General features: G+C 39.9%; 1 protein-coding gene across 4 annotated transcripts in view; it reads left to right on the top strand.

Moving 5' to 3' along the window:
* Ppargc1a (PPARG coactivator 1 alpha) overlaps positions 1 to 13,420 on the top strand; it is a 662,401-nt gene that overhangs the window by 633,287 nt on the left and 15,694 nt on the right. For all 4 annotated transcript variants that reach the window (XM_021162167.2, XM_029477626.1, XM_029477627.1 and 1 more), the window contains 3 exons: positions 6,893 to 7,808; positions 8,320 to 8,424; positions 8,588 to 8,708. In XM_021162167.2, the coding sequence (XP_021017826.1) occupies positions 6,893 to 7,808; positions 8,320 to 8,424; positions 8,588 to 8,708 (1,142 nt within the window). The remainder of the gene's footprint in view (positions 1 to 6,892; positions 7,809 to 8,319; positions 8,425 to 8,587; positions 8,709 to 13,420) is intronic.

Below are 13,420 nucleotides of genomic sequence, written 5' to 3'. Positions count from 1 at the left end.
GGAGGAGGAGGAGGAGGAGGAGGAGGAGAAGGAGAAGGAGAAGGAGAAGGAGAAGGAGAAGGAGAAGGAGAAGGAGAAGGAGAAGGAGAAGAAGAAGGAGAAGAAGAAGAAGAAATAGAAAACAACAACTGCACTGACTTTCCTCAGCAGCCACCCACTGCCTGCAGTTCCCCTTTTTATAGGTGGCACTGTGAAACTCCACTGTCTGTGATGCCTGATGAAATCTATTCAGGTCTTGTGCAGGCAGCCATATTGTTTGAGTTTATGGGTTCATCCATGCCATATCCAGAAATACTATCCTGGAAATTCATTCTGGTCTTCAGCTTTGTACAGTCTTTGTGCCCTTCCTCTGTGATGATCCCATATGCTACCACACACTTACATAAATTACTAATAACAAGAAGACAGCAACAATAGCAGTAAATGTAATTCTTTTAAAAAGGAAAGCACAAACTGACTTTGGAACGTTGTTTAATCCGTTCCTGTTTACGAAGAATCCATGGAAAGGAAACCCAGAAGTTCTGTTATAGATGTCCTATGTGAGGCTGGGCCCTCCATCTGCATTTTATGATGTCATTTATTTTTAATTCATTATTTTCCCTTAGTTGAAATAACTAATCATTCAAAGTGTGCTTTAGTGAACTTGTGATTAAAACAAGTACATATAAACCAATTTATTTCTAATTTCTTCTATTTTAAATTTCTCATTTAAGAGAAGAAACTTTATTTTTCTAAAAGCAACATTGGTTAGTCTCCATGCAGCTTGTACTTCCGGTAGCTATTTCTTCTCCATTTGATGTGCTTTGAGAAAAAGAGATAAACATGAACTTTAAACAGTAGCTAGTAGTTCTTTTCAGGAAAAGACAAAAATGGCTTTAGAAAATTGGGAAGTGAACCAGTGAGATTGTTCAATGGTTAATTCACTTGTTGCTAAGCTTGACAACCTGAATTTGTTTGCTCAAACCAGCTTCTGTGGCTTGTTCTCTGACCTGAATAATTTGAAACACACACACACACACATCTGTGCATTCACATATACATGTACTCATGCGCATACCCATGTGCTACCACACACTTACACAAATTAATAACAACATCATCAACAAGAATAATAGCAATAAATGTAATTTTTACAAAGGAAAGTACAAACTGACTTTGGAAGATTTTTTTTTTTTTGATCCATTCCTATTTAAGAAGAATTGATGGAAAGGAGACCCAGCAAATTTTCTTTGGAGCCCGGTGTAGTGTTTGGCGACTCTGCCTGTCAGGAATGCTATCCTTTATCTCTATTTTCAGCCTCATTCATCTCAGCCAGAAGTCTATAGTGCTCACACTTTCTTCTGTTTACTTTGCTGAAAATGATAGCATCCCATTGCCTATTTTGGCCAAACATAACAAAGGAACTTCCAACCTCACATCAGCTTTGGACTTTAGTAGTAGATAACTACAATTCCAGGTTCCCAGCACCAGATCTGTGGGACAGTAATTAAGGGACAATGAATAATAACTTCCACTTTGAATTTTACAAGTAAAAATTGTGGCAGTAGGGGCGTTTTGTAGGAAAGTCCTGAAGATCTTCTGTGAAGTCAGTTTCATTCCTAATGATTAGGCGTGATATGCAAAAGAATTCATGACATCAGGCAGGGAATTAATTCCTAGTCAGTGTGGATGGATGCCAGCTAGAGAGAACTAGAGTAACACATAGGAGGCCTTGCTGTGCCAAGGGTTAACACTTTAGTGAATGGATTTAGTGTTGCCTGAGTGAGTCTTGGGAATTGTGCAGAGGACATTCTAGGAACCAGGATCAGACAAACAATTTAGCACCTATTGTCACAGCAGCTACCGTCCCACAGTATTAGTCATCTCTGTGCTCTCTTGACATGCTCACCAAGTTCTGAAGCTCTGAGGTACAGGAGAAAATAAAGGTCTGCTTGGCTTTGCCCTGCCTTCACATCTTGGTCAACTTTTAAGCTCACTTAACCAACCCGTCGCTGTTTTCCCTTCATATCTTGAGTTGTCACACAGCCAGAGCAAAATCCTGCTAAATTAACTTGGAGGAAAACTTCAGCATTAGCAGGAGATTCTGAGATTGTACACTGTACATGCACACACACACACACACACACACACACACACACACAGAGAGAGAGAGAGAGAGAGAGAGAGAGAGAGAGAGAGAGAGAGAGAGAGAGAAAGGAAACAAAGTCCTGCAATAATATAGGTAGATACCAGTGCTCGAGAAACAGGTCCGAGGCTTCACCATTTTTTAGTCACTCAATGAAACACACAAACTCCAAGGAGAGCTACTCAAAGAAAACCACTTCGTGGCACATAATGAAAAACAAAACAAACCAAAACAAATCTAAACCAAACTTGTCTCTGACTTTTTTTTTCTTTAAATAAAAGGGCTGTTTAAAACAATGACTTGTGGAATGTGTGCCACTTCTCCCAGATCGGCTGTGCAGAAGTGTGAGGGAGTGTGAGTGACGGAGAGGCACTTGTTTATTATAGAGCACATTTCAATGCAGTAATCATAAATATTGCTAAGGTTGTGCTCTGTTGAAATATGACCTACATACTCTTGATTGTTTGTGTTACGTGATTTGTCTGACACCCATTACATTCTGGGTAATAGCAGCCATTTGTTGCTCCGCGCAGCAGGCTCTTTTGACAAAAGAAAATAGGCAGCAATAAAAAAGCTATAGTCTGAATTACATTCTGCACGGAGCTGTACTGCTGAGAGTTTGTGCAAGTGTCTTAACAATGCTCTGAACTGCCTCTTGTCAGCCTTCAGCCTGTAATGGCCATCTGTCCTCACATAAATCTGTCAAAACCTGCTAAGTTCAAGAGAGAGCATGGAATATACCTTGTACTGTCAACACTAAAATGTACACATTCCCCAGAAAAATCAACACGCAGGAAAGGAGCCAGAGGTTATGGGAGGCATTAACACTGTTGATTTAGGCTTGTGGCATGAAATTGAGAGTCCAGCTATTAGTGGAAAGATGAGAAAGGAATTGAGCATTAAGGAATTGAATGTTGACCTCCCCCGAACCACAGGGGAAGAAACTGTGGGCAGAGCAAGTCAGGTTAGAGAAATATAGCTGATTCAAGGGCCAAGAGGGGTAACCTGTCCCGTCAGCAATGCTTAAAAGTTTGACACAACACTAAAAGAAATAACAAAAAAAAAACCCTAATGTTCTTTGTGCTTTTGTTTTGCTTTAGTTTGCCCTAGGTCTTGTCTCTATCTAGAAATAGATTTTCAATTAAGTACCGAGTGATACGAAGTCTGTCATCCATGAGTTTTCTCAATCTCATGTAGAGATAGTCTCTGATTATGGGGGTTTAGGTAAAGAATATAAAGAAAATAGCAAATTACCTAAGAAATTTCCCCTACTCTCCCATGCACCAACAGTGAACTGTTACACTCGAATGAGCAAGTGGAATTTGAGTTAGCAGATGATGTGACCAAAATCCCACAACCTCGGGTTCCACCCACAGCACTCATTTGGTTTTCCCCAGATCATTTCCCTCCATTTTAAGCATATCTTCCACAAAAAAGAAAACATAATTATTTCAAAATTGGAAAAAAATGGCCTCTTTATTAAAAGGACCTGTGATGTCCCTGGGGGTAGAGTCTTTAAAGTACCAGCAACCCGTGTAGCATCCAGTACATAGTAAGTGCCCTATGGATGTCTATTCAGTGGCAAGAGGTTCTCTTCTGGGAAGACCATTAAAAAAAAAACTTAGTCATTAACAGAAATGAAGTACAATCACAGGACCAGGACAGCCAAGAACAACTGGAAAACCATTTATTTAAACAATAATTAGCTTAGATACTGGGACAAGGGTTTCAGATGTTCAAGAGTAAAAGAATTTCTATATTTAAAATCCCTAGATAGACAAGGTATTTTTAGAGCTCGTCTCTCTTTTATAGTGGCCTAATTTGGCATTTCTGAAGTTCAGGGTTTCTTTTTATACATCTGGACTGTCAGTCAAAACACAGATATTTGGAGTAAAGGCCACGCACGTGCCATCCAGATGTTCAAAGACCTTGGTTCTCAGTCTGTGGTCTGGGAGCCATCTCATTAAAAATGTGTAACCAGCCTCCTAAGTGACTCTTAGGCCACTCACACCTGAGACTAACTACTCAGAGAGAAACTGAAAGAAAAATGAAAATGAGCAAGATAACCTGTAAGACAATTAAGTCCACATGGCATCCTACAAAGTACTCACGACCCCCATGGAGAAAAGTGGCATGCTTCTTGTTAAAAACAAAAACCAAACCAAAACAAAAAAAAAAGCAAAAGGCAAAGAGATTCAGAGACATGCAGTGCACTGGATGTGCGTCACCCCAACACCAGTCAGTAGAAAAGTAAACCTTACCCTAAACTGAATGAACATAAAGAGAATTTATGCAGGGGGATGCTGGGTGCGGAACGGCATTCACTCACTCCGAGGTCAAGGGTCACTTTTTGCTCTGTCTCTCTCTGTCTCTGTCTCTGTCTCTCTCTCTTTCTCTCTCTCTCTCTTTGATTCTTTTCTTGGTTTTGTTTTTGTTTGTTTGGGTAGCACTTATAGGCACTTATTCCACTTATACCTCATTAGTGTGTATATGTATGTGTGTATGTGTATGGTGTAGTATGTACGGGTGGAGTAGGTAGCTGTTGGTGTTGGCATGTGCATGTGTGATACACATTGATGTAGGTGCATGTGGAAGCCAGGGTTTTAGAATCAGATGGCTTTACTCTGTCACTCTTCATCTTTATTTATTGACTGATTTTGAGACAGAGTCACTCACTGAACCTGATCTCATGGATTTGGTGAGGTTTTCCAGACAAGGAGCTTCTGAAACTCATTTGACTCTGACACCCATCGCTTAGGCTACATTCTGTCACACCAGACTTTTAACATGGCTGCTGAGTATTTAAGCCCAGGAGAGGGGGAGAGCCCTTAGGTTTTCAATGGGAACTATACAGCTGAGTCCCTCATCATCGGTTTATGAGCCTCTTTGGCTCCAATGGCGAGGGTTCAAGAACCCAATATCATCATTTTTGAGCATGAATACTTTAAAAATGTATTACCTTGTTTACCAAAGATAGCCTGTGGTAGAAATCTCAAAGGAGGAACAGAGCAATGCAGAGTATAAGCAAAAGGAATAGGGACTTCCTAAGCTTGAGAACAAGTCATGCTCATCTCTAATGGAGAAGGGTACAAAACGAACATTCACCTCCACAGCATAGAAGTTTCATGCTGGGAAAAATTTCCTACTTCTCCGCTGAAGCAAAGAGTGGGCACATGAACAAAGCCAGCCCCTGTGCAACTCAGGTGCGCCCGAAGGAAGAACACCCATACCTGTATTGTCTTTCTGAATGTTCTCTGTCTTTCTCCACTGAGATAATTAGCCCGACAAGCTAAAACTTGCCAAAGATTGTCTCAAAATCTTTTAAAGGAGAAAATATTAATTTCTTCCGCATCTTTATCATCAAGTAGGAGAACAAGACAAAATTTATATTTTATAACAAAATTTCACATGGCTCTCTTTGATCTACTTGGTTCTTGACATATTTATATGTATTTATATATATATTTTTCCCAGCCAGGTAGGAATGTTTTTCCCCCTTGAAATGCACAGTTGCCTTGAGACTCACCCCAGGCTTATTAACTGGTTTGGAGCCTTTTTTTTTTCTGAATAGCATCCACCCATCCTCTTAAGTATAAAATCTATTATAAACTAAAATGTTTCCTTATAAGAATAAAGCCATTTAAACTGTAGCCTGCCCTCCTTCAAAGTCCCTTGGACAGTGGAGCTTCACAGTGATTCTTCCTGGGCAGGACAGGATGAATAGAGTTTATTCATGGCGAGTCTTAGAGGTAACTGCTATGTCTCAGAATATCTTACCCTTTTGAATTTTCTGTAGTAAGGCAGGCAGGCAGGCAAGGCACCAACCCACAGGCACCCTGGTCTTCCTTTAGTTGCTCCTTATGTAATTAGCTGCTGAATCTTGGATTCGTTTCAGTCCTTCTATCTCATCACCCTCAGTGACAATGTGCTCTAAATAAAATGGTCCCCCTGGCACGGTGATATTTAGAGCCACTTTGCACTCAGCTTTCCGTCGCAGAACCATATTTTAGACAGAATGTATTAGTTATGCTTACAAGAATGTATTATACCTACATTAGCCATGGTTTACTAAGTTAATGAACTGTGGAGACAAAGACTCACTGCCTTCAAGTTGTGGAGGGGCTTCAGTTCCCTATGTTCAGTGGGGCCATCCGATATTGCTGAAATTATTTCAAAGATGTCTGTGTGTATAATTCCCACCATGAATAAAATTTGCTGTCATTATTATTATTATTTAAATTATTTTCAATATTGCCCCATGGGTACATTCTTAATTGTTCAAAGAGCCTTGAACCACTTTTATTTTATTTTATTTTTTTCCTTTAGCATTCTTTGCAGACAAATGCCACCAAGGCTGTTTCATGATTCTCATGTCCCAACACATCGATTCCCTTTAAATGACCTCAGCAACACCCTTAAAAACGCCAGTGTTGGTGACGGCTGCTTCTGAGGCAGCAACACAGTCCCGTTTTCTAGGCAGCAGGATTTTGTTAGCATAGATGTTTGATCTACAAAATATCACAGCCTTCGCAGCCGCCAGCCACTGTTCATCCATCTTTGATGGGTGACAGAGGCCTAGGAGAAGAGTTCACTTTTCAGGCCCTGTCATGGATTCAGTTTCCTTCTTCACTCGGTTTTAACTATGGTCTGAAATCTAAGAAAAGTTAGGAAATATGTTCGTCCTTGAAGAACATTATCTCCATCTCTGTTCTCTCTCTTTTTTCTTTTTCCTCTCCTACATTTCTTTTTGTTTCTCTTTTGTCATAGGCCTAACTCCTCCCACGACTCCTCCTCATAAAGCCAACCAAGATAACCCTTTCAAGGCTTCGCCGAAGCTGAAGCCCTCTTGCAAGACCGTGGTGCCACCGCCAACCAAGAGGGCCCGGTACAGTGAGTGTTCTAGTACCCAAGGCAGCCACTCCACCAAGAAAGGGCCCGAGCAATCTGAGTTGTATGCACAACTCAGCAAGTCCTCAGGGCTCAGCCGAGGACACGAGGAAAGGAAGACTAAACGGCCCAGTCTCCGGCTGTTTGGTGACCATGACTACTGTCAGTCACTCAATTCCAAAACGGATATACTCATTAACATATCACAGGAGCTCCAAGACTCTAGACAACTAGACTTCAAAGATGCCTCCTGTGACTGGCAGGGGCACATCTGTTCTTCCACAGATTCAGGCCAGTGCTACCTGAGAGAGACTTTGGAGGCCAGCAAGCAGGTCTCTCCTTGCAGCACCAGAAAACAGCTCCAAGACCAGGAAATCCGAGCGGAGCTGAACAAGCACTTCGGTCATCCCTGTCAAGCTGTGTTTGACGACAAATCAGACAAGACCAGTGAACTAAGGGATGGCGACTTCAGTAATGAACAATTCTCCAAACTACCTGTGTTTATAAATTCAGGACTAGCCATGGATGGCCTATTTGATGACAGTGAAGATGAAAGTGATAAACTGAGCTACCCTTGGGATGGCACGCAGCCCTATTCATTGTTCGATGTGTCGCCTTCTTGCTCTTCCTTTAACTCTCCGTGTCGAGATTCAGTGTCACCACCGAAATCCTTATTTTCTCAAAGACCCCAAAGGATGCGCTCTCGTTCAAGATCCTTTTCTCGACACAGGTCGTGTTCCCGATCACCATATTCCAGGTCAAGATCAAGGTCCCCAGGCAGTAGATCCTCTTCAAGGTAAGGCTGTCAAACCCCCTCCCAGTGCTAAAGTCTTTCCCCGGAAGTAATAGGAAATTTCCAGCCTCAGGATTGCTCTTCTGGAGCCACTCGAGTAACAAACCGAGGGTTGTGCATCCCCTTCTCCTCCATCTTCTCTCACACACCTTGCTCTGAGGACTCTACCTTGGCCAGTCAGAACATAAGAGAGCCATATGTAAGAAACTTGCTTATGTAAGTTTTTGCCACTACCTGAAAAACAGCCCTATCCCCAGAGAGTTGAGACCCATGAATGGCAGCATACCATTCCCGTGAGCCAGGGTAATATCTGCACCATGAGATGTACCATGTACTTGAGACATGGAGAAGGAGTTTATCACTTCTAGGTCTCCAGGCTGACTAGCTGGCCGCAGCTTTCCTCGGAAGATCTTGCTAGGAGAGAAAAGGCAATCCAATGATATTCAGTGGGCTCTGTAAACTTGAGCTAAGAGGCAGTTGCAAATGTCCTCCTTGCTTTTCTCCTCTCTCCCAGATCCTGTTACTACTATGAATCAAGCCACTACAGACACCGCACACACCGCAATTCTCCCTTGTATGTGAGATCACGTTCAAGGTCACCCTACAGCCGTAGGCCCAGGTAATGAGACCTGCCCCTTTCCTTCTGCTCCCCATCCTCCACTCCCCCCCCCCTTTAGAAGACAAGACATTACCCTAAACTCTTTCCCCCCCTTTCCAAATACTGATGTATATTTTCATGCAAATAGAGATGGTTGACTTATTGATGAAGTTGTATTTCCCAGGTATGACAGCTATGAAGCCTACGAGCACGAAAGACTGAAGAGGGATGAATACCGCAAAGAGCATGAGAAGCGGGAGTCTGAAAGGGCCAAGCAGAGAGAGAGGCAGAAGCAGAAAGCGATTGTAAGCAGCATGGAGCCAATTGGTTTTCTTTTCTTTTCCTCTGTGATTTTTTTTTCTTCTTCTTCAGATTAAACAACACTTAAAAGCTAATGCTTTGTTCACAAGGAAAATATTTGACTTTTTGGCTTTAAAATATTAGAGTCTTAAGACCCTCTTATTTGAAAATTAAATGGTGTCATATTACTATTTTTCATTATAGTTGAGTTATGAAGTTCCTTAGCTCTCAAGTTATGTTTTTGAAAAATAAAAGGAGAGAGAAAAGGTGTCTTTGGTTTGATAGGACTTGGAAACCATGTGTTTTCTGAGCTGATTCCTGATGCTTCTCTCTTTGAGTAGATTTTCAGGAGCTTCTACATCCTATTTATAGTCCTAGAGGAAGCCTAACTAAGAAACTCAGCATTTCTTACCTCTAATGGCCAGCATCTGACTGGAGGATGGGTTGATACAGTCACCTACCATGTGGGCAATGCTGATTGATGCTCATAAGTGAAGATATAGGTTATGCTGAACCTATCTGTTCCCTAAAATCCAATACTGTCCTTCACTAACTATTAATATGCCCTCTGGTCCCAGATTTCTCTTGCTACTACTAACCATCATGGACTGTGGACGGCAAAAGCTGTAGCACTCAGGTGGTCAAAATCCAGCACATGCCTATGGCAAACATTCTTAATCAATCACATAACTCTGTCCCTCTAAGGTCCCACAGAGCCTTAGGGTCTTTCCCAACATAGTGCTCCTGGGAGCTGTGGCTAATCAATGAGATATGGCACTGTTTTGGTTCATTGCACCTGCTGCCTGTCTCTGCTAGCCGCTCCAAGTCACTGCTGTGCAAGGCAGCATTTGACATATTTTGCATATAAGCTAACCAAGTTTTAAAGAAATAAGCTGTAGCCATTAAAGCTGAGTTCCTGTAATATATAAAAAAAATCCAGTAATATAAAAAAATAGATAAGCTAACTCTATAAAACACCTCACCGATGGTGTCAAATCAAGTTTTAGCTGATAGTCACCAACTAGAGAAGAAAGGTTAAATGAGAGGTTTGTTAATCATAAAAACTGAAAGCAATAAGGGAGAAATAATTGAATGGTTAGGCTGAAGTTCTAGGTGATTCCTGCCATTTAATTCCAGATCTACCAAGGACCAAATCAAAGGCATTCTGCAAATTATAACACTTTACCTCATTTTTTTTCTTGACTTTCAAATAAGCTGTGATGCTAAGATATGCGGGAGTGTCATTAGTTCACACTTAGAAAGACTAATGAAAATGAAAATTTCAACTTTTCTAATACCGCTGTATTTAATTATTATCCAACAATTATCAGAACTCCCATTAGGAGTGCTGTCTAGTTTACAAAGCCTTTCCACAGCATACACTGAAGTTACTCATTACAAAAGAGAACCGCATTGAGAGACCATGCATTGACAATGTTTGCTGATTCATTGCATTTACTGTTTGTAAATTTATATCACATAAAGTTCTTGACATTTTTTTCCTTAAATATGGGGCATTTGCTCATTTGGGCAAAATACAGTGCAGTTCTAATCAAAGCCAGATGAATATTTTAATCAAAAATATGTAGATAAGTGATATGTATTTATTTTATGCCTACCAAAATAATTTAAGTCTAGGTTCTTAATTGGAATAATGGAGGGAAGACAGACACCTTTTTCTGTCTTATCTGTCTCTAAAAGCATCCAGTGATTAGCCATTAGTTCTGATGACACAAAAGCATTCTTAAACTCTCCCTCTCTTCACTTTGTCTCTGAAATGTTGGTTTGATTCTTCGACCAAGACAGTCTTTATCAGTATCCTTTGAATGAGGTCTTGGAGTAATTCAAATGTCAATTTGGCTATATGAAAGCATCATGCATTAAGTACTAGGCACTGGTGAAATTTTGGCATTGGTATTTATTTAGATATGAAAAGGCATTTGAAAAAAGAAACCTAGGGAACAGAAACTGTTTACTAACACAGTGATTTATAGGTAGTGCTTCATACATATTTGAGACTTTCTGTTGACTAAATTCCCACTTGGAAAGTTATACGTTGTTTCTTTTGAACATATATGTAGTCTTAGAATCTTGTGACAAGTAACTCCAGGTGCTTGAGATGTGAATTTAGGTAAGATGTGGCACCTGAATCTAAAGAGCTTAAAATCAACTGGCAGGTAAAGATGTAGTAGCTGGAAATATGATGTGATTAGTGGCATGGCAGAAGGTTCATCTAAAGCACATGGTTAAAAGAGACCATCCAGATTTGTGGGTGAGGAAGAGCAAACATCTCGGGAGGTTGAAAGTGGTCAAAATTTTGAAGGTGGGGGAGGTCAAAGGTTTTTGTTAACAATTACTGTGTCCAGTATGAATTACACAGACATTGTGTGAATGAATCTTGAAAACTTAGTAGGAAAAACAGTGGGAAAGATCCAAGTGCTTTTGCATCTATCATGAGATATGCTATTTTACTATTTTGAGGTAAATAGTATGCTTTATTAATATTATTTTCTGTTTCTTTTTATGTTAATGTGGCTCTTAGAAATTTTTGGGTTACTTCCATTGGACTATGATTTTATTGAACATTGCTTCCAAGACTGTGCCTAGGAAGGATCTCTGGAACATAATTCATTATCCTGGGAACCTCTAGTGATTTAACTGTAACACTGGGGTAGGATGGACCGGAGATCAGCCAATAGATCTCAGTGGAGTGGCAAGAAGGTTTTGGAGTCTTGTAACTCATGCTAAAGATTTTGAACTGTTTTGAAAACATAGTGGCACTGTGTAATGACTTTAACCACAGGAAGATTTTTGTAATTGATTTGCTTCTCCCCGTCCTAAAGGTTTTCTTTCATGTACCATGATGCATTTAAAAATAGAACTACTTTTATAGGCTTGAGCACAGCTTGCCTACAATGATTACTAACTCATTTGCTTTAGATTCCATTCAGGAAGTTATCTATGGAAGCCAACATAGGACACCTATGTTAGCTATATAGGTGACTTCCATTCAGCTTTTGAGTGCTCTTAAAAGCAATGGGATGAAGAGCCACTTGAGTTTGTGATGTCTTGGATGCAATGTTGCCTGATCTACTAACCAGAGCAATCATGTATCTAGAGGACCAGCAATTCTGAAGTCCCAGAAGGAAACTTAAGAAATCTTAAAATGCGGTCATTGATATTTTACAGAATAAGTGTTCAGTTTTGTCTTGTGGGCTGCATTGCATTTACGTTGAATTTTTCAAGGAAAGTGGTCTAGGAGGTCTTCACAGTTGTCATGAATTGGAGGTCTGAAAGTCTTAATAGAGTTCAGTTTGAGCAAATCTTTATAAAGCTAAGAGAACATTAACAATTAGACACTGGAAACAGAATTCTCCATCATGTTTGAATATTACCATGGCATAGTGTCAGCTTTTGTGTGACTTCCATTCAAGCCATCTCAAAAACCAACTGACTCCCTGCCTTTCTCTGTTCCCTAAGTTTAAAATAATTCATATTGCACTGGAGCTATGAATACCAGAGATTAGTACCTAGTGTCTGAACTGTCACTGTTTTAATTTCTTGCTGAAATCCAAGTCCAATTCCATTTGCAATCTGTACCATTTCTGCAAGAAAACATGATAATGAGATGTTAATTTAAAGAACCAATCTAGACATTATGATATGACTCAGTGCTTAAACCCAACCAAGATTTAAACCCAACCAAGATTTAAACCCAACCAAGATGCTGAGAAATGGCTAGCCTCTTACGGAGCTCTCCTCTGTTGGTCACTATACAGCCAAGCATCCATAAGCAACACATCATAACTGTTGGTTATGAATGTTTCTTTCCAAATGTAGCTACGTCAGTCATTCTTCTTAGAGAAAAGAGCCCAATATCCTATATAAACCAGTTCTCATGGTTTTAGAGTATTTAGCCTTTACAAGAAATTTCCATTAGCAGGAAATATATATTATGCCATGACTTTAAATTCAGTATTTGGAAAATTTTTAGTTTTGTAAGAAAAAGAAATGCCATAGGGCTGATTACAGCATCATTCCTAATAGTGTACATTTTGATAGGCTTAAATGTTAGATCTGATATTAAGTAGAGAGAGAGAGAGAGAGAGCACAAGGAAACAGGGAAATTAATGCCTTATTATAGCCAAGTTTTGGCAAGTGAAATCAGATGTCCAAATTCATCAAAATATTTACATTGAATAGTGCAACTTTTATATTCTAACGATATTCAAATAAAGCTTTTAAAGAATGCTATTATCAGTCTATAAATTTGATTGCATCTCAGCTTTTACTTGATCTTTAGCCACTGGATTGACTCAGGGTAGCCTTAAATTCTAGTCTGGAAGATTCTATGTAGTATTTGCCTAGAAGTAGTTTTGGAGGTCTTAATGCTATATTTTTGTTTCTGTCCCCAAAATACACTTTAGTAGGAAACATTTAGTAAGTTAGTTCTCCACTCACTAAGTGTACTCAACATTAAGAATGAGGACAGTATTTTTTTCAGTGATTCTTTCTGACTAGCTATATATCTAACTGTCAACTATGTTACCATTCAAAAAAAATAAAATTAGTTAACTAGACTGTTCAGTTCTGCATAATATTCATAATACTGTATGTATGTGTATGTTTGTGTGTGCCTGCATACATGTACATATGTGTGTGTTGGTGGGGTGCTGAGTGTGGAACACAGGGAGTGTACATGCTGAGCACAGGTTCT

Source organism: Mus caroli, chromosome 5 (assembly GCF_900094665.2).
Source record: "Mus caroli chromosome 5, CAROLI_EIJ_v1.1, whole genome shotgun sequence".
Taxonomy (NCBI): Eukaryota; Metazoa; Chordata; class Mammalia; order Rodentia; family Muridae; genus Mus; species Mus caroli.
Note: the sequence above shows the minus strand (reverse complement) of the source record. Positions and strands in the feature narration are given on the sequence as shown.